Below are 20,739 nucleotides of genomic sequence, written 5' to 3'. Positions count from 1 at the left end.
TGTGTGTGTATGTGTGTGTGTGTGTGTGTAGGGGAGATGTGTGAGGAGATGGAGGATGTGTGCGCTCCTGGACGAAGCCCATGCCAGCATCAGTCAACCTGCCTCATCACCTCCTTTGGTCCCAAGTCAGTTTGTTTGCAGACGACTCACACGTGTGTGTGATCGTGATTGATGATGGTAGCGTTGTGTGTGTCACAGGTGTGTTTGCTCTCCTGGTTACGTGGGCGACGACTGCAGCGTCGACTATAACGACTGTCAGGAGCATCGCTGCCTGAACGGAGCCAAATGTTCAGACGAGCTGAACGGATACTCCTGCCTGTGTCTGGAGGGCTTCAGGTGAGAGACTCGTCTCATGACTCGTCTCACTCTAATGACTCGTCCCACTCTGATGACTCGTCTCATGACTCGTCTCACTCTAATGACTCGTCCCACTCTAATGACTCGTCTCATGACTCGTCTCACTCTAATGACTCGTCTCACTCTAATTACTCGTCCCACTCTGATGACTCGTCCCACTCTAATGACTCGTCCCACTCTAATGACTCGTCCCACTCTGATGACTCGTCCCACTCTAATGACTCGTCCCCTCTCATGAATTTTCCCACTCTAGTGACTCGTCCCCTCTCATGACTCGTCCCACTCTAATGACTCGTCCCACTCTAATAACTCGTCCCCTCTCATGAATTGTCCCACTCTAATGACTCATCCCACTCTTATGACTCGTCCCCTCTCATGACTCGTCCCACTCTAATGACTCGTCCCACTCTAATAACTCGTCCCCTCTCATGAATTGTCCCACTCTAATGACTCATCCCACTCTTATGACTCGTCCCACTCTAATGACTCATCCCACTCTTATGACTCGTCCCACTCTAATGACTCGTCCCACTCTAATGACTCGTCCCACTCTGATGACTAGTCCCACTCTAATAACTCGTCCCCTCTCATTAATTGTCCCACTCTAATGACTCATCCCACTCTTATGACTCGTCCCACTCTGATGACTCGTCCCACTCTAATGACTCGTCCCCTCTCATGAATTTTCCCACTCTAGTGACTCGTCCCCTCTCATGACTCGTCCCACTCTAATGACTCGTCCCACTCTAATGACTCGTCCCCTCTCATGAATTGTCCCACTCTAATGACTCATCCCACTCTTATGACTCGTCCCACTCTCATGACTCGTCCCACTCTAATGACTCGTCCCACTCTCATGACTCGTCCCACTCTCAGGACTCGTCCTGCTCTCATGACTCATCACGCTGACTTGCCCCTCTCTCATGACTCATCACACTATCTTGTATCCTCCCGCTCTCATGACTCGTCACAATCTGAAGACTTGTTCCCTCCAATGACTGGTCCCACTCTTATGACTCGTCCCCCTTTCATGACCAATCCTGCTTTGGTGACTCCACCCTCTCATGACTCGTCCAACTTTAATGACTCGTCCCCTTTTCATGACTCATCCTCCAGTCGTGACTCGCCCAAATCTCATGACTCACCCTCTCATGACTCGTCTCACACTCATGACTCACCCTCTCATGACTCACCTTCTCATGACTCGTCTCACACTCATGACTCACCTTCTCATGACTCGTCTCACACTCATGACTCACACTCTCATGACTCACCTTCTCATGACTCGTCTCACACTCATGACTCACCCTCTCATGACTCACCTTCTCATGACTCATCTCACACTCATGACTCACCTTCTCATGACTCGTCTCACACTCATGACTCACACTCTCATGACTCACCTTCTCATGACTCGTCTCACACTCATGACTCACACTCTCATGACTTACCTTCTCATGACTCGTCTCACACTCATGACTCACACTCTCATGACTTACCTTCTCATGACTCGTCTCACACTCATGACTCACCCTCTCATGACTCACCTTCTCATGACTCGTCTCACACTCATGACTCACCTTCTCATGACTCACGTGTCACGTCTCTGGTGTGCAGTGGTCAGCTGTGTGAGGTCGCGCCCTCCCTGCTGTCCCTGTGTGAGCTGGCTGACTGCCAGAACAGCGCCCCCTGTGTGGAGAGAGGCGGACGCGCCTATTGTCAGTGTCCTCCTGAGTTCGGAGGTCCTCGCTGCGAGAAGCTGGTCAGTGTCAACTTTGTGGACAGAGACTCGTACCTGCTGCTGTCGGACCTGAAGAACTGGCCTCAGGCCAACATCACTCTGCAGGTACGATTAGATTCAATCATTTCGTTATTAAAAGGTGGAGTTTGTTTTTATTGAATATTTAAATGTTTAAAAATTGAAAAAAAAAAATTTCACACAGTTTGAAATTCCAATAATTTAACATTTTTCATTTGTATTCTTTTAAATTCAATATGAAAATGTTGGTATAGTAGTAACACCAGACAATGCCATTGCTTTGGAATCCGCCAATATGAATTGACGCACCTGTGCTTCTACATGGTCACATGATCATCTGTGCGTCACATGATTGGCTGAAAGTTCACTCGAGTAGCTCGAGAATATCATAAAGAAAATGTAACGATTCAATGTAGAAATTATTGAATTCAAAAAAACTAAATTCAAGCCTACATTTTCAATAAAATGTTAAATATAACCATTCAATATTCTGCTGACACTGACATACTTTCATATGACCTCCAAACTGTTATGACGACGTCATGACCCCGACATGTCTGCAGGTCTCCACTGCCGAGGACAACGGAATTCTGCTGTACAATGGAGACAACGATCACATCGCTGTGGAGCTCTTTGAAGGACACGTGAAGGTCAGCTACGACCCCGGCAGTCAGCCAGGACACGCCATCTATAGGTACGTATCAGAATTGCCAGTTCAAATTTGAAAGATTTTTTTTATTGAAAGTTTTTTTAAGCATTGTATCATATTTTTTAAATAATATAATTAAAACAATTCTATATTGAAAGTTTGAATTCGTTTTTTAATAATTGTCTTATGTCCATATTTCAAGTTTAAAAAATTGAAAAGTTACATTTAATGATTCAATATCCGATGACACTGAAACATTTTTTGCTGATGTTTGTGCTTTCTCTCTCGCAGCACTGAGACCATCAACGACGGTCAGTTCCACACCGTGGAGCTCGTGACCTTTGACCAGATGATGAACCTGTCCATTGACGGTGGTCTCCCCACCACCATGGATAGCTTCGGGGCGGTGCGGCCCCTCAACGGCGAGGCTCCACTTTACGTGGGGGGTAGGGGCCCTCAACAGAACACACCTCCCTCCTCTGCAGGCACTCTGAACTACTACACTACTGTCAATCACCCCCCCTTCCCTCTCGCTGTGTCTCCACCGCAACCCTGCACCCCAGACCCTCCTCTCCCCCAAACCCTCTTTTTCTCCCCCTAACATCTGCACCCCAGTCATGACTGTGTTTGAAAGAGAAGATACAAAAAACAGTAGCATGAAATTGAATATATATATATATATATATGTATATATATATACATATATATATATATATATATAATATAAATATATATCGGTATATATACATATCAATTATTTGGTTATTATAACTAAAGATAAGCTAACATTTTTTAAATTTGATTTGACTTTTACTTTATTTCAAACTAGTTCTTCAAATTCTTTCAGTAGATTTTAATAGAGAAAAAAACGTAATGGGAGTATATCAGTGTCATCAAAATATTTTACAATGAAATTAAACAATTTATGTAATAAAGAGCCAATCATGCGATGTACGGATGATCAGGTGACTGATCAATCTAGTCGCTCAGTACTCTTTTAGGTATTGTCTGTTGCTAATATACTTTTCTTTTTTTTAAACTAAATTTCAAAAATATGAATTTTGAAAATGTATTTTTCAGTAATTGGAATTAGAATATTAAACTCTATGCGTACAAAATAATCTTGAAAATATTCACGGTTATTTATTCAATTATTTATTAATACATAAAACATTATTATATTGAATAGAAAGACTATGAATTTCAAAATATAAAATTTAGAAAAAAAATAATTCAATTATTGGAATTAAAACATCAAATCTATGCGTAAAAAAAATCATTTCAAAATAAAATGATTCTGATTTATTTAATCAATTATAGAATAAAAACAAATCCAACCTAATAATATACAGATTATTGAATACATTTATTAAAAATAATATTAAAAGCTTAAAAAACAACATTTAAATAAACAAAATTCAAAGTTCAACCAAAACCTCTACCATTCAATATTCTGAAGACACTGATACACTTCCATAATCTTCAACTATCAAACACAGTCGATGTTTGTTTCATGTATAACGTAGTAAACTATTTTTACTTTGTGTTATGTTGTGCAACATTTCCTTCATACTCCCGTCATTACTCTCATACCAGCCCTGTGTCAGACGTCTGTCCGTGTCGCGTAAAACCTTCCTCCTTCCTCATCGCTCCTGTTCTCTGCAGGGATGCCGTTGGGAATGCACGCCAGCGCCTTCCATCTATGGCAGATCCAGAACAGCTCCAGCTTCCACGGCTGCATCCAAAACCTGTACATCAACAACGAGCTGCAGGACTTCACCAAGACTCAGATGAAGCCTGGCGTGGTGCCCGGATGCGAGCCCTGCAAGAAGATCTACTGCGTGCATGGGATCTGTCAACCTGACGGGGCTCAGGGCCCGGTCTGTCACTGCCAGCCGGGCTGGAGTGGATCCCAATGTGACGAGGCCGCCGCCAACCCCTGCCAGGGCAGCAAGTATGAACCGCTTTTAAAGTGTTCATCCATTTTTTATGAGTTTATGCCTGGTGTTACCCTCACATAAAACTACAGTTAAAAACAAAACAACCCCAAAACTGAGTATATATCTATATATAAATAAATATAGATAGATAGAAGAAAAGGTTACAGAATACATAATTTAAACGTTTTTTTAACATTATATTGTAGAATAATAATTACAGTGTTAGTTTTTGTCAACAGTTTTTGCAAAACAAAACCTAAAAAATGGCTTCACATTAAAAAAAAGGAAACTTAAATGAACATATATATTTGGAATTATTTTGTTTTTGTTAATATATTTAATTGTAACATTAATTAATTTGATTACTTTTCTTTAATACAATTAAATTGTCTTATTTGATTGAAAATTAAATCATAATAATTATTAAATATATTTACTGAAAACTTTATTTCGTAGATATTAAATACATATCATTCAATTAAAGATGAAATATATTCTTTAAAAGAATATTGAAAATAAATCATTGAATTGATGTCGTTCAGGTGTGTCCATGGAAAGTGTATCCCGCTCGACGCTCAGTCTTACCGCTGCGAGTGTACGGAAGGTTACCGCGGCGCCCTCTGTAACCAGCAGGGGGAGCTCTTTAACCCCTGCCGGCGGCTGACCTGCAAACACGGACGTTGTCAGATTTCTGACTCTGGAGAAGCTTTTTGTCACTGCGAGAGTGGATACACTGGAGAGCTGTGTGACGCAGGTGAGTGACCTCATGACACTATTGTTCCTATTGTACAAATTGTCATAAAAAAAAAAGAAGTAATAAATAAAGGTTCAACTGTCGATAAATTCCCCAAAACAACATTTGAAAAGACTAAAGAGAGAGTGGCAGTAGTGCGAGTATTGAAATACATTCTGGATGTTTTTATAATTAAGTCTAATATTTATCACTGTACATATTACAGTATTTCTTTTTTTAAATGGCAAAAAAATTAACTTTCTTGACCTGAATATTCAACAAAATATATTTAAAATACTAAAATGCAAAAAAATAAAAACGTTTCTGATTTTTTCTATTACTAGAACATAATATAAACACAGAATGAACTAAAATGTCCAAATTAAATATTGAAATATAAAATAAATTAAAATAAAATGAATAATTCTTGTTCATACTTAAACTTACATCTTTTTGACTAAATATTTGATAGAAAATACCATTATAGAAAAATTATTTAATACTTACATAGGTAATACATCACATTAGAAAACAATATTAAATAATTGAAATATAAATAATTAAATTGAATGTATAAATATTAAGTAAAAAATAATATAACGATTTTTTTTTTTGAACTTGTTTATTAATTGTTTATTGTCAATTCACATCAATCACAGATGACATATCCATAATATGTAGTATACATACAACAAGGTACTCCTATTCAAGTCACCCATCAGGTATATCCAAGAAACACTGTAATACAAAGGAAAATCAAAAAGAAAGAAAAAAAAAAGAATACGAAAACAAAAAAAAACAAAAAAAAACATCAACAACCTTTACCTTTAGACAAATTAAGATAGAGGCAAATATAACCATTTTTTTACTTCATCATGTTTTTTCCGAAATACGTTGTTCTTAAACATTGAATACATTTTAAACATAAATAATGTATGTTATGTTATTATTTATGTTTAAATATATATATATATATATATATATATATATATATATATATATATATAAAATCGCTTAGTGTGAGAGTGCAAGTGTATAATACTAAAGTAGCCGCTGCTCTCCCACAGAGTCCGAGTGCAAAGGCGAGCCCGTGCGCGACTTCTACCAGGTCCAGCGAGGCTACGCCATCTGCCAGACGACACGGATGGTGTCGTGGGTGGAGTGCAGCGGCGTCTGCGCCAGCGGCAGCTGCTGCGCCAGCCAGCGGATGAAGCGCCGGAAATACACCTTCGAGTGCAGCGACGGAACCTCCTTCAGCGAGGAGGTGGAGAAGACTGTCAAGTGCGGCTGCGTGGCCTGCATGTAGCGCCGCCCGCTCACACCGCCCGCCGACGCCACCGCCGGCCGGAAGAGAGAAAGAAAGCAAAGGAAGGAGGGAAGAGAGAGATTCTAAAGAGTATATATAAAACCTCTATCTATATATATTAAGGACAACAATGCTTGTAAAATAGGACATTTCCTGCCCGTCCGAGAGCGTGTGACCTTCACACCACCAACAACCTGCAACATTGTTCCGAGGTCCACTAAGCTATTCCCGTCCATCATCACACTGAGGTGACCTTTGACCTGCCAGTGTTGCGTCGGGGTCAGAGGTGTGTCCGATCATCATGTAGGAAGAGCGAGAGTCGCTCAGAGTCGACTTGACGTAAAGACTGCACTGAACAGCAGCGCTGAAGCACACACACACACACACACACACACACACACACACACTCATAGAGCTGAATGATGTGGCGTCGATCCCCACAATACCCAGCATGCATTGCCTCAGGATGACGTAGAAACCCCCCCTCGAGCAGCTCCGCTCGACGCCTGCAGTATTAAACTTGTGCAAACTGTTGCATGTTGCCAGCAAATGTGTAGATTAACATGAATATTATTCAAAGTGGCAGAATTTTCTCAGTATTTCTTTTTTCTTTTTTTGTAACATTTTCCGTGTCATTATGTAACCGCCTCTTTTATATAGAAGTATATCAGTGCCAGCAGAATATTGTTTCAAATGTAGAAACTTTGTTTTTGAACTGTTGTTTTGATTAAGCATTTCATTGTTTTTTAAATAATTGAATTTTAAACAATTCGACTTTTTTTACACATGGAGTTTGCTATTCTAATTCCAATAATTAAAAAAAAAAAATCTAATTTTAAACATTTTCTAAATTGTAGCCTTTTGAATTCAATATAAATATGTTGTTATTAAAGTACAAAGCTACTTGATAATGTGATTCACTGTTTGGTGGCAATATTATACCACATTACAACATTTCTATATTGAATTAAAAAGGCTCGGAATTCAAACATATTGAATATAGAACATTTATTTTCAAATTATTGGTATTAGAGTATCAAATGTATGTGTAATTTAAAGAAAATCAGAAAACAAATGCCAACTTTCAATGAACACTTTAAATTCAATAATAAAATCAATTAAACTATTTCAATGAAAAAATTAGGACATTTAATGTATTAAACGCAACCATTCAATAATTTGATGGCACTGGTTTACTTCCATACTTTTAGCCCCGCCCCCCTCGACAAAAACAAGCCCCGCAGCTCTTTATATCGATGCCTAACAGATTCTAATATATATATATTTGTATTTCATTTTGGTATAGTATTTTTCTATGTTTCCGGAAGATTTGGATTTAGTGTTTTCATTTTCTTTTTTTTAGTTGCTCTGATTAATTGGCGAGAACAAAAGCTGTACAGGAAGCAGTTTAGAAACATGTTTAATATTGTATATGTTGTCTTCCATGCATCAGTGCTTGTTTTTCCTTCTTTATTTATTTTAACTAGTGTTCCAAACTTTCACTTATTTTCAAATAAAATAAAATCAAACAAAAAAAAACAAACACGTAAACAGTTTGCAGTATTCCTGCTCCCTCATTCGTGGAGACTCAGAAGCGCCCGCCCCCTTTCTTCCTCAACTCGCATCCTGATTGATCCGTTTCATCCGAGGGCTTGTTTCGTGTTCTCACTGATCATTATAAGCTGCTGTCGAGCCGGAGGATGATTTTTCTTTCCTCCTGGAACATGTGAATCATCCAACTACTGACAGATGATCCAGCCGTGGACGTTTTTGAAGATGTAAATCTGTCAGTCTGGACTAGAGTGCCAATCACAGTGACCACAGCCTGAATGTATAAACGTGTACAGATGAATATTCATGAAGTGGTAACTTGTAGATGTTATTTAGTTTGTATAGAAATCACATACTGTTTTTCTAAGTGACGCTCCGAAGGTTTTTTTGTTTTTTTGGGCTGATCTAAATGTTTCTTGAAAGTGTGAAGCTCCTCTTCATGTTACATTCGTTGTGATCCCGGTGATGTTAAGAAAACTGCTGAGTCGTCACTGTATCTCTGAGCTATAGTTCTTCATCTTTGTGAGCTTCCTGCACTTCTCTGTGCTGGACGTACAACTTCCTGGTAGACATCTTAGTGGTGCTTGAATCTCAGCCGCAGTTATGAGCTATTTACATGTTATTGTGAAGCACACAATGTCCATGTTGTGATGAAAAAGTCTGTTTCAGTTTGATGGTGGATCGAGCCCAAGATGCTCCCGATTAACGCTGAATGTACGTAGTGCCACCGACATAATGTTTACCAAACCTCCACTCTTCATTCATTAAACTTTAATGTGTGTGCTTTTGAAAAACTGCTCTTTTGTTTCATTTCAACGCACTCACCACTGAGTCTTAGACTTCTATTGGACATCTATGTTTGGATTGAAATTCTCTCACCTGTATCTTATATTTCAAAGGAAGAACTGAATCCATTATTTTTAAATCCATTAAAAACAAATGTAATTTATACAAATAATAATAATAATAAATAAAATAATAATAATAAATGTTGTATTAAAACATTTTCAACAGTTGTTGATAAAGTTATTCACTTAGATGTTAAATATAGATACCTAAAGTCAGACATCTTTAGAAGACTATTAGACATATAAAGTTAGACATTGTTTACAAGACTATTAGATGTCTAAAGTTAGAATCTTTCAAAGACATTGTTCATCTCAAGTTAGACATCTTTAGAAGACTTTTAAATGTCTAACCTGGACTCTGTCCCTGAAGCTAAGCCCTTGAAAGTTAGGTCTCAGAGGCGTGTTATCTCAGCTGATAGTTGTGACTGCAAATAGTTTTTTCTGCTATGTTTGACAATCTTTTCTTCAATGATTGCCTTAACTTGAAAATTTGACTCACTGTTTCACTAATCATTGTGTTGAAATACTGGATCAAGTGGCACCTGTTAAATCGAACTTGAAAATTCAGAAAAAACGGTGCCCTTGGACAAATAAAGATCTTCTGAGTCTGAAGAGACTTTGTCGAAAGACTGAGCGTCTTTGGAAGTCTACTAAACTTGAGGTGCACAGACTTCACCTCAGGCATCGGATGTCCTCATTCAATGAGATGGTGGAAACTGCCAGATCTGATTACATCAGGAAACTGGTGACAGTACATAAGAAAAACACTCCTGCTCCTCAAATCACGCCTTTCTTCTGTGAAGCAATGCATTGTTGAGATTTTTCACTGACAAAATTGAATTGATCTACGAGAAAATCTCTCCCCCTTTGTGTGGGACCCCTCCTGTCACTGAGCCCCTCTCCTCCTCATGGTCTTCCCAATGCATTTAAACATGCCATTGTGGAGCCTTTGCTCAAAAAGCCAGGCTTAGACCCGACTGACCTCAGTAATTTCAGGCCTATTTCTAAGCTTTTCACGCCTTCGGCCCAGTCTGAGGTCCTGAACACTCTGGAAAAGTGTTTTCTTCCTGGATCTCTCTGTATTTGGCCGCATTCATCTTTCCTTCAATTGCAACCAGTCGTCCTCTCCCTGTGCCAGAAATTCTTCGGTCTATAGAGTAATGCTGTGTTTACACTATCACTAATAGCTTATTTGTCAAACTATTTTGACAGGGTTTGTTTTTTAAACCTCAGACCAGATAGATAGACTTTATTAGAAGGAATATTTTACTATAAATATCTATTAAAAAAAACATTTTGAATACGATGAATTTGATAGATGAAACAAATACGGACCAAAACGTTTGAAAATTGGTCCAGAGTTCAGCGAATAATTGTATTTTAAGATTGAGAAATACCTCTTTCCTTGTAGTCGTTAATGTGCTGCTGCCTCTGATGAGACTGTACCAAGATGGCGGCACTTTATACACATCCTTCTACAGTCGAAGCGGCGTCTATGTATACATGAGAAGAACCATCTCAAGGAGGATCAGAAGAAATGGACAACACATGAGTTAAATATGAGTGCCACAGCAAAGGGTCTGAATACTTATGACCATGTGATATTTCAGTTTTACTTTTTTAATACATTTGAAAAAAAATGTCTACATTTCTGTTTGTTTTTTTCCTGTCATATGTGGTGCCGAGTGAACATTAATGTGGAAAAAATGAACTCAAATGATTTTAGCGAATGGCTGCAATGACACAAAGTGAAAAATCGAAAGTGATCCGATTACTTTTCGTACCCACTGTATATATAGAAATAAAAACATAATGTTTTTTTTCTCTCCATTATTCCGTTTGACAAGGATCCACAGAGACAACAACGATTGTGATCATGTTTTTATTTCAGTCGTAACAACAGAAGCTGCATAATCAACATTGCGACAATAGCGAGACACGTTTGTGTGTTGGAGCATCAAACCGGCTCATCTCAGGACAGAGTTTCGAGTCAGGTTGTCATTATCACACATTCGAGTTACACTTGTGTCTGAACGTTGACTCAGGCAGGCGTTAGTAAAAAAAAAAACATGTGTCAGATTCGTCATTCTGGACCCGACCCAGACAACAATCTTGTTCGTGCTCATTTCACAGCTGGACGTTACTGAGGTGCGACGCAGGACGGAGGTATGTAATGAAAACAAGTCTAAGGTGGCGTCAGCTCTACTGTCAATCAAAGTTTCTAATGCCCGTGTGACTCCTCCCACACAAAGCTACTTCAGAGGCACAATCCTCTTGACCGCCTCCAGAACTGAAGATTTCTCGACTTTGTTTCCGAACTCTTTCTCCCGATGTTCAAGTAGAATTCCCTACGAACAAAGAGGTTTTTTAACACGTGTTGACGACTCTTTGATGCATTTCATTTTATGTACCTGATCTCCAGCGCCAACAACAAACACGCCTCCCAGAACCAGGCCCTCTCCGTTCATGTTGCCCTGGTAACCAGACCTCCAGGCCCGGTAGAAGTTCTGCCACACGCCGAGGCGGATGAAGGCCAAACCGCCCATCTTCCTCTCCAGAGGGCCATAGAAGCGTTTCTGCAACCACACAAAGGCTTCAGGTGATATTTTACCTGAATTTAGTGACTTTATATAATAAATTATGTTTTACCTCCCCTGACCACGCCCACTTTGTTGCCACACAGAGAGCATTAAAATATATATAAAGCTTAAGTAGTATGGAAGTAAATCAGCGTCATCTGAATATTAAATGGAGTTATTTAACATTTCAAATTGGATTTCAATTTTTTTTTAAATGGAAATGTTTAATTGAATTTTTTTGGGAAATAATTAGATCTAATATTTAAATATATCCTGAAATAAATGTTGGTTTAATAGTAACAACATTTGAATTTGAAAGGCTAGGAATTAAAGAATTTAGAAATATTTTTTTGATTATTGTAGAATATTAAACTAATTTTGAAAATATAACCGTCTTTTTTTAAATTCAATGATTAAAAAACAATCCAATATACAAATGATTGGATTAACAAACTTTGATGAGTTCAGTTCAACCACTCAATATGATTTTTTTTAATTATTATTTTGAATTAACTCAAAGACAATTCAAATTAAATGATGAAAGAAGTTTCAAATAAGTCCAGTCAAAGGGCCACATGTGGCTCAGTGGTCGCGCTTTACCCAGGCGGGACTCAAATCTTGCCACAGCAGCAAATAAAGGGAGAAGTATAGAGTTTATCGTCGACCGCTAATAGAAGTCTTTCACTGTCACTTCTTCAGGCGGATCAGGTTGTATCAACATCAAAGAAGCTTAAAGTACATGTTAAAATCTCGTCCTATAAAGATGTCAGTGTGAAGATACAAATACTTCCAATAATGATTCTACATGTTTAAGAGAGTTTTGTTGACAACTAATATACACTTAAGGGTCCTTTTTATGAAGTAGAGGTGCTGCTGACCTGTTCGTCCACATAAATGTCTCCAGCGAAGTGCGGTCTGAAGTCCTGGATCTCTGTGCCGAGGTCTTCTTTGACCACAGCGACCAGAGGGACCCCGAGCTCTTCCAGCTGGGCCTTCAGAGAGGACAGCTCAGAGGCCTCCTGTGGACACCAGGGAGAAGATCAGTGAGGATGGATGAAGAAGGAGTAGGAGGAGGAAAATAGGAAGAAGAAAGAGAAGTAGAAGAATGATAAAAAGAAGAAGAAGAAAGGGACAAATAAAAAGAACAAAAAATCCAAAGAATAAAAAGAAAAAAGAGAAGGAACATGAAAGGTATGAGAATAATAATAAATAAAGTAGAATATTAAAAGGGATAACAATAGGAGGAAGAAGAATAAATGAAAATAGGAAATAGAATCATAAAAAAGAATAAAAAGAACAAAAAGAAGGAATAAAAAGAAGAAGAATAGGGGGAAGAATAAGAAAAGAAGACGACAAAGAATAACAATAGTCAAAATAAGAAGAACAAGAAAAAAAACAAAAACAGGACAAATTGGTAAAGGACTAAGGAATAAAAATTAAAAAAAAGAGGAATAACATGAAACAGAAGAAGATAAAGAATAGTAATGGAAGAATAAAATAAGAAGCGGATGAGTAAGAAGAAGAATAAAATAAGAAGAGTAAGAAGAAGAATAAAATAAGAAGAGTTAGGAGAAGAATAAAATAAGAAGAGTAAGAAGAAGAATAAAATAAGAAGAGTAAGAAGAAGAAGAAAATAAGAAGAGGCAGCAGAAGAATAAAATAAGAAGAGGAAGAAGAAGAAGAAAATAAGTAGAGTAAGAAAAAGAACAAAATAAGAAGAGTAAGAAGAAGAAGAAAATAAGAAGAGTTAGGAGAAGAATAAAATAAGAAGAGTAAGAAGAAGAATAAAATAAGAAGAGTTAGAAGAATAACATAAGAAGAGTAAGAAGAAGAATAAAGTAAGAAGAGTAAGAAAAAGAACAAAATAAGAAGAGTAAGAAGAAGAATAAAATAAGAAGAGTAAGAAGAAGAAGAAAATAAGAGGAGTAAGAAAAAGAACAAAATAAGAAGAGTAAGAAGAAGAATAAAATAAGAAGAGTTAGGAGAAGAATAAAATAAGAAGAGTAAGAAGAAGAATAAAGTAAGAAGAGTAAGAAAAAGAACAAAATAAGAAGAGTAAGAAGAAGAACAAAATAAGAAGAGGCAGAAGAAGAATAAAATAAGAAGAGGCAGAAGAAGAATAAAATAAGAAGAGGAAGAAGAAGAAGAAAATAAGAAGAGTAAGAAAAAGAACAAAATAAGAAGAGGCAGAAGAAGAATAAAATAAGAAGAGGAAGAAGAAGAAGAAGTCACCTCTCTGCACAGAAATCATCCGGGCCTCCTCACAGCCATGACGACAGCTCCACTTCTCTCCCACAGACTCCTGGCCTTGATGACATCACCACCTGCACACACACACACACAAACACACACACACACACACACAAACACACACAAACACACACAAACACACACACTTGTTAACACTTCAGTCATGAACTCAGACTATTGTTGTCTGATGTTGAGAACTGAGATTGAAAACATCAAATGTTAATTCTACCAGTGATGGGGCGCAGGTCGGCATCTTCCAGGAGTTCCAGAGACGCGGTGGAAACCTTCGGCAGACACAGATCCGTGTTGGCCAACAGGATTCCAGCTATAGCGGCTCCCACTGCACCGAGACCCAACGTCCACATGCCTGCTCCAAACAGCTCCCCCTGCTGGCCAGACACTGCACACAACAGATGAGAAGATGGTTAAAAGTAACTGACGACATTTTCATCAGTGTTATTTATAACGTTTACACTTTCATCAGCATTTTTTTAAGATGTTTTATATTGACATCTTGAGTTCAGAAATAGTAATTAGGAAATACAACATGTTCTTTAACAGCATCATTTGATAATTTGTATTTGGAGAGGTGGAACTTGTTTAATTTTTTTAATAATTGGATTAAACTTGTTTGTTTGTTTTCACACAGCGTTATATTTTATAATCCAATGATTCAAAAATAAATCTTATAATTCATTTTTTTATGCTTACCCTTTTAAATTAAATACTATTATACCAAATGTTTTATATTACATTTGAAAAGGCAACGCATTAAAAAATATATTATTATCAAACTCTGTGTGTAAAAAAAACTTACTTTCAATTTTGACTAAAAATATCAACTTTTCAATATAAAAACCATTGAATTCAATAATAGTTTATTAAAATACTTAAAAACAACAGAATTTCAATTAAAAAAACTTTCTACATTTGAAAGGTTAAATTCAACTATAATATTCGGATGTCACTGATACACTTCCATAGACGAGGTCATCAACACTAAAAACAAAATAACTATTCAGTGGGTTCAAGATGGCCATCAGATCTGTGTCACCAAATATGTTCTTCATGAAAGAGCAAATTCCTTCTGTCAGAGCGTCTCGTATTTCTATTCAAGACATAAAGATTCCAGGCAGGTGAAAAAATGTGTTTCCTTGTAACGTTTGACCTCAAAAAATACAATCAGTTCAATGTTTATGTTGCCTGATCACAGAGTAGAATATGACTTTTAAACCGTCCACACTTGAATCTCTGCAGCAGGAAAACACTCGTCACAACAAACGAATGTTTGGACTGTGGTGGAAAGTGCTGATGAATATGTCCTTGCCTGAGTCAGGAGAGACAGAATAAGGCCTGGAGGATTTGACGTTAGTTTGGTGAAAGTGAGCAGCAGCTGTCGCCTTGCTGTTCACCAGAGAAAGAGGAAAGCCACAGAGAGAGCGAGACCGCCGAAGAGCTGAAGACGCTCTGGACAGAACCAGTATGGCAACCATGGAAAAGACTTCACAGTCAGGATGTCACTGGAAGACAGAAGAATGTCTTTTGGGTGAAAACTTGAGTTAGTATTGGTTCAGATAAGCACGGACGATCAAATGACGAGCGTGTGTTAAACGTTTGTTACACAACAAGCTACAAATTAAAATGTTAAACACAAATAAAACTAATTTGGATCCATTGAAGCAGCGGAATATACAAAAATCAATGGATCTGCTGGAATAAATGAACATTATACTGACTTGTCTCCATAGTTTCTCTCCTCAACACACAGACACGGCCGTGTTAGAAGACGACTGCAGCGATGGTTGTAAAACACTTGATATCAGCAGCACCAATAGAAAGATTTGACTTGAAGGACAGCTTGTGGCGTTTTTTTTTTAGTTTGTTTGATAGTGAAGCACACTTTAACTTTATCCGGGTCAAACACTGGACTGTTATCTTTCTACTTATTCACATCATCATATTTATTTTCTCCCGGATGAAGATGTAAACACGTTTATTCTACATGGATCAAAATACATTTGTTTGATAAAGGTTGATGAAACTTTAAGCGCTTTCATGAGGAAGAGGTCACAAGATATTCACACAAAACATTACACGTGGCACGTAACCTCTTAGTTGGGAGTGACTCGAACAAAAGGACGTTTGCAGCAGAACAAGAGAGGCGAGTCTGAGATGATCGCAGTGACACAATGAAATCATATATTTTTCTATTTTTTTGATGATAGAACACATTTGTTTTTATACTTAAATGGATTTGTTTTAAACTATTTTTATATGAAAATATATGGTTTCTATTTTTTAAGACAAAGTTTTAGATTAAATATATTTTTAAGGAAGTAGTGAAAGAGTTTGAACGAGGTGAAGTCATTGCTTCAGGTCAGGTCACGTTGTAGACACCACTAAACAACTGACCATAACTTTCATCACCAACAAACCCACAGATAAATAGTTACATTTAAAGCCTTACTTGACTATTTATTTTATTTATTTTTATATTTGTTGTATAATGAAATGTTGTTACGCTGATCTTTTATAATATTATTGCTTCTACTATTAAACTACTGTATTTTTATTATTTACAAAAAGTATTTTAATTGAAATGTTCAACTCAGAACTGAGGTTAATCGTTTGCACTTTATTTTTTCAACTGCGCTGTTGTGAAAGTGTGTTTCCCCTCTGGGGATGAATAAAGCTTTTCTATTCTATTCTATTCTATTCTATTTAGCTGAAGAAACATGTTTTACTTTGATGACAGAAAGATAACAAGTGTTATCTTGATCAATGAACTTCACCCATTGTTGACCTTCAGATGAACCAACACCGCAGCCATGACTCGATCTTACGTTCAGATACAAACAGGTTGTGAGACGATGTGAGTTTAAGACAGTTTTAATATCATTTATTTGTGTGTTTAGTAAACAAGTTTACATGTCAGTCTCCAGTCGAGCTGTTAGCAGCTAGCTTGGCTAACACTCATCTCAATATGGCGTCGGCATCGATTCAGGATTTTGTACCAAAACGTTTGCGAACTGCAACTGTTTGGTTGATCAATGAAGTGGGAATAAATAGTGATAAACTCACCTGGATCAACGAGGACGAACACAGCAGCTTAACTCGACGATTGGCTTGTCAATACTAGTCGGCGCATGCGCAGTGTACGATGTGTCGAGCAGGGAAGCTAACAACAGTAGCATGTTAGCACGCTTGAGATGATGATTTAAAGTCACGTCAGGTAAACAATTTTCTATAATTATTGATAAAAGTAAGTTAACGAATTGAGGTTAATGTATACGTAATGGTGAAGATAATTTGATGTTAACTATGTGGAATAATTATTTTACTTACAATATTGTATCAAATAAACACAAATGTATTAAATGTAATTTAGCTCTATATCGTGATTCAATTGCTTTAATATTTCTACTGTTTGTTCTTAAGTTTGTCATTGTTTGTCCCTTTTTTGTCTATTTTTACTCTTTATATTATAAGGTTCTACCGTACCGTACCATACCATACACTTGCTAGCATAGCTAGTTGAACTACAACAACTACGGTTGCCCAGAAGTTCAAAACACATTTACAGGCTCAGAAACATAACTACAATTTCTGAAACAATTCAAACTTTTATAACGTTCTTTTAGAATCCGTAAAATATTTTCAATAGTTTGTATTTGTTTTCAGAGTAGTTTTTCATGAGTTTGTTCATTTGTTTAAAGAAATGTTAAATTTGTTTTGCACTTCCGGGCCACTGATGATGTCATACTGGAATAAAGAAGATATAGAACATACTTTACAACACGCATTGTTTTATGTTTAATTGTTGTTCAATTGTTTAATTAAAGCCACGACTCAACAACTGTAACGGACATGAAATGATTTATTGGTGGATTCCACAGCCGACGGACACCTTGAACAGAGTCTTGCGAGTCAGAGTTTGTGTGTAAACATCAGAGCTGTTCTCTCATCAGAGTTTAGAAACAGATCTTCACAAACACACACAACAGACAAACTCGCCCGACACAACCGCTTAATTGTGGCCCTGCAGATGTTGAACAAATATCATTATTTCAAATCTATGATGAAGTTTCTTCTCTCATCTTTCTGGCGGTCCTCAGCACTGCTAGCATATTGACTTTATCGCCAAACTCCTTCTCGCGGTGCTCCAGGAGGACTCCCTGAAATCACAGTCGACATGAAGGATTCACAGAAATATACTTCTTCGTTTTGTCACCTGATCTCCGGGGGCGATGACAAAGACTCCGCCCAGGACTAGTCCTTCACCCCTCATGTTCCCTCTGAAGCCCCTCCTGTAAGCCCGCCACAGGCTGATCCACACCCCGAGGCGCAGGAACATTGAGAGGAACATCCGGCGCTCTTGTGGGCCGTAGAAACGTCTCTGTGAGGAAAGTGTTTAAGCAGCTTATGTTATTCAACCGTGCTTGAATGAAACACTTTCACAATCTCCGACCTCCTGATCCACGTAGACCTTCCCAGTGAAGTACTTCTTGAAGCAGTCCAGCTCTTTGCCCAGGTTCTCTTTCACCACGGCAAACAGAGGAACTTCAATTTCCTGCAACTGGGCCTTCAGGGAGGACAGCTCAGCGGCCTCCTGGTCAGACAGAGAATTCAGTGTTAGTGTTTCAACACAAAGAGACATGTTACACACCTCCCTGCACAATAATCATCCAGGCCGCCGGACAACCAAGACCACGGCGCCGCTCTTCTCCCACAGAGTTTTGGCCTTGTGGCGTTCATGAACTGACAACAGAAGAAGAAAAAATACATGTTTTTTAAAAATCAATTAAAATCAAGGTCAACAAGTTTTTAGTTGATTTTATTATACAGTTTCTAGAATGAAAATATTTTAAAGGAAATGGAAAAAAACAATAATGTATGTCTGAAATGTAAGTTTATCAGTGGCATCAAAAAAAATTAAATAAAATAAAAAAGTTGTATAGACATAATTTTTAAGCATTGATTCTATATTTAAAGGTTGAATTTCTTCAAAGAAATAAATTCCATCCTTTATATTTGTATTATTCATATTAACAGTTTTGTCAAATAATTGAATTTAAAAAATGGAATATTTTTGGAATATTAAATTCAATTAATTAAACCTTTTTACACCTAGAGTTTATATTATAGTTACAATAATTTAAAGATGTATTTTTTTTATTTATTTGCCTTTCAGCCAATCATGCAACACACCGAAGATCACATGACTGTTCAATCAAGTGGCTCAGCCACAAATGAAAAAAAGATTGAATTAAGACATATATAATGTTTTAAAAGATTTTAACATTCGAAAATTAAACATTCAATATTCTGATATACTTCCATAGTCTCACCTCCTCCGGTGGTCTTCAGCTCGGTCTCCTCCAACACCTTCAGGTCGGCCCACGTCGGCGCCGTCTGGAACCAGTCGCTGACGGAGCTGATGAACTCGGCAACAAACAGGCCCACCGCCTTCAGGGCCCCGATCACAGTCACCATGGTCCGGCACCTGAGACCACCTGCCTCAGCGGAGACGTTCAGGTGTTTTTATTCAACTCATCATGGGAAAGAGACGAGGTACTCACCAGTCAGAGGTCGTCGCTCGAGTGAAGAAATGTGAAGTTTTCTGCTGCAGCTTTAAGCCGATAAACTCCTAATTAGTGTGAAATCCTCGCTTATGTGAACCTAGCATGGTAGGAATGTCTTAAAGCTGTGAACCAGACCAGGAATTAGGTTGTGCCTCATGTGCCTCAACGACTGACGCATTATTGCTTATTATCATCTAAAATAAAAAATAGAAACATAATTACACAGTCAGTAGAAATATAATTTAAACTGATGTATACTCAAATAATATCATCATTGGTTAATTATTTAGTTAAGTGTATGAAATTGTTTTTTAAATACCGGTAGTTATTTATATCTTGTTTTACCTTGCTTTTAAGCAACACTGACCCCTGTTGTAAGCTAATTGAACTGCAAGAGAACAAAAAAATCGAACTTCCTTTTCAGATCATTTGTTAAAAAGTATATTTTATTTTACTATCTTAATATTTCTCAATAGTATTTTCCACTTTTTATTTGTGAATAAAATAGAAATACATACAGTATATATATATATTTTAATAATATATGTATATGTTGCAATTTGTTTAAATCAAATACTGAATATTTTCATAGTATATAAAATATATAATTCGCAAGTTAAATAAATTAAACTACTGTTTATATTCGATAATTTATTGCTATTTTCCCGACAGGGACACTGTTTTGAAAGCAGCATTGCCCTCTGTAGTGGGTTAGTTGAACTGCAAGATTCACTCATGCGAACATAAAATATGGAAATATAAATTGGGTCAAAGGTAGGATAAAAAACTAACTTCTGAATTTTGTTGATATTTTTATTCGCAAATAAAACTTATTTTGGTTATATATTGTTGAATTAAATAATGATTTGAACACTATTGATTTTATAATGCCAATTCGTTTTACTCATATTATTGATCAAAGTATTATTTTTTGATTTGTTATATATTTGTCTTTTTTGAATATTTATTTTCACACTGTGATTAACGTATAGCAAATGACGATATTGTTTTTCAAATATTAAAGATGATAAAATATTCTATTATTTGATGTTATTTAACTAATTTATCCTCATTTATTAATTATTTTACAAAACTAAATCACAGTTATCTTATAAAATAAGATTAACTTAATTAAATATAATTGTACAAATGAAGTTTTATTTATATTTATCTATGAACCATTTT

General features: G+C 37.0%; 2 protein-coding genes and 1 pseudogene across 10 annotated transcripts in view; 1 reads left to right on the top strand and 2 right to left on the bottom strand.

The window, feature by feature from the left end:
- slit1a (slit homolog 1a (Drosophila)) overlaps nucleotides 1–9,089 on the top strand; it is a 93,357-nt gene extending 84,268 nt beyond the window's left edge. For 4 of the 7 annotated variants that reach the window (XM_087801967.1, XM_087801963.1, XM_087801966.1 and 1 more), the window contains 8 exons: nucleotides 32–125; nucleotides 199–336; nucleotides 1,975–2,203; nucleotides 2,680–2,810; nucleotides 3,057–3,250; nucleotides 4,431–4,719; nucleotides 5,248–5,459; nucleotides 6,506–9,089. In XM_087801967.1, coding sequence (XP_087658093.1) covers nucleotides 32–125; nucleotides 199–336; nucleotides 1,975–2,203; nucleotides 2,680–2,810; nucleotides 3,057–3,250; nucleotides 4,431–4,719; nucleotides 5,248–5,459; nucleotides 6,506–6,744 — 1,526 coding nt within the window. In that variant the 3' untranslated portion in view covers nucleotides 6,745–9,089. The remainder of the gene's footprint in view (nucleotides 1–31; nucleotides 126–198; nucleotides 337–1,974; nucleotides 2,204–2,679; nucleotides 2,811–3,056; nucleotides 3,251–4,430; nucleotides 4,720–5,247; nucleotides 5,460–6,505) is intronic. The other 3 variants (XM_087801969.1, XM_087801968.1, XM_087801964.1) reach the window with 1 other exon arrangement.
- A 1,920-nt stretch (nucleotides 9,090–11,009) lies between these two features.
- LOC148069703 (peroxiredoxin-like 2A) lies at nucleotides 11,010–17,147 on the bottom strand. 2 transcript variants are annotated; one of them, XM_087802552.1, is made up of 7 exons: nucleotides 17,054–17,093; nucleotides 15,300–15,492; nucleotides 14,202–14,372; nucleotides 13,955–14,046; nucleotides 12,601–12,741; nucleotides 11,555–11,719; nucleotides 11,010–11,491 (listed from the first exon to the last, which is right to left on the bottom strand). In XM_087802552.1, the coding sequence occupies exons 2-7, from the start codon at nucleotides 15,463–15,465 to the stop codon at nucleotides 11,396–11,398; spliced, it is 831 nt and encodes a 276-aa protein (XP_087658678.1). In that variant the 5' UTR covers nucleotides 15,466–15,492; nucleotides 17,054–17,093; the 3' UTR covers nucleotides 11,010–11,395. The 2 variants fall into 2 exon arrangements, with proteins under 2 accessions (XP_087658678.1, XP_087658679.1); XM_087802553.1 differs by lacking the exon at nucleotides 15,300–15,492 and having other exon boundaries at nucleotides 17,054–17,147.
- Nucleotides 17,148–18,031: 884 nt separating this feature from the next.
- Nucleotides 18,032–19,722, bottom strand: LOC148069702 (peroxiredoxin-like 2A; annotated as a pseudogene). The gene is made up of 5 exons (XR_015712986.1): nucleotides 19,321–19,722; nucleotides 18,639–18,730; nucleotides 18,441–18,581; nucleotides 18,204–18,368; nucleotides 18,032–18,147 (listed from the first exon to the last, which is right to left on the bottom strand). The product of XR_015712986.1 is annotated as a peroxiredoxin-like 2A (transcript).
- Nucleotides 19,723–20,739: the final 1,017 nt, after the last annotated feature.

Source organism: Callionymus lyra, chromosome 11 (assembly GCF_982586985.1).
Source record: "Callionymus lyra chromosome 11, fCalLyr1.hap1.1, whole genome shotgun sequence".
Taxonomy (NCBI): Eukaryota; Metazoa; Chordata; class Actinopteri; order Syngnathiformes; family Callionymidae; genus Callionymus; species Callionymus lyra.
The sequence above is the reverse complement of the archived record's forward strand: the minus strand, read 5'-3'. Positions and strand labels throughout refer to the sequence as shown.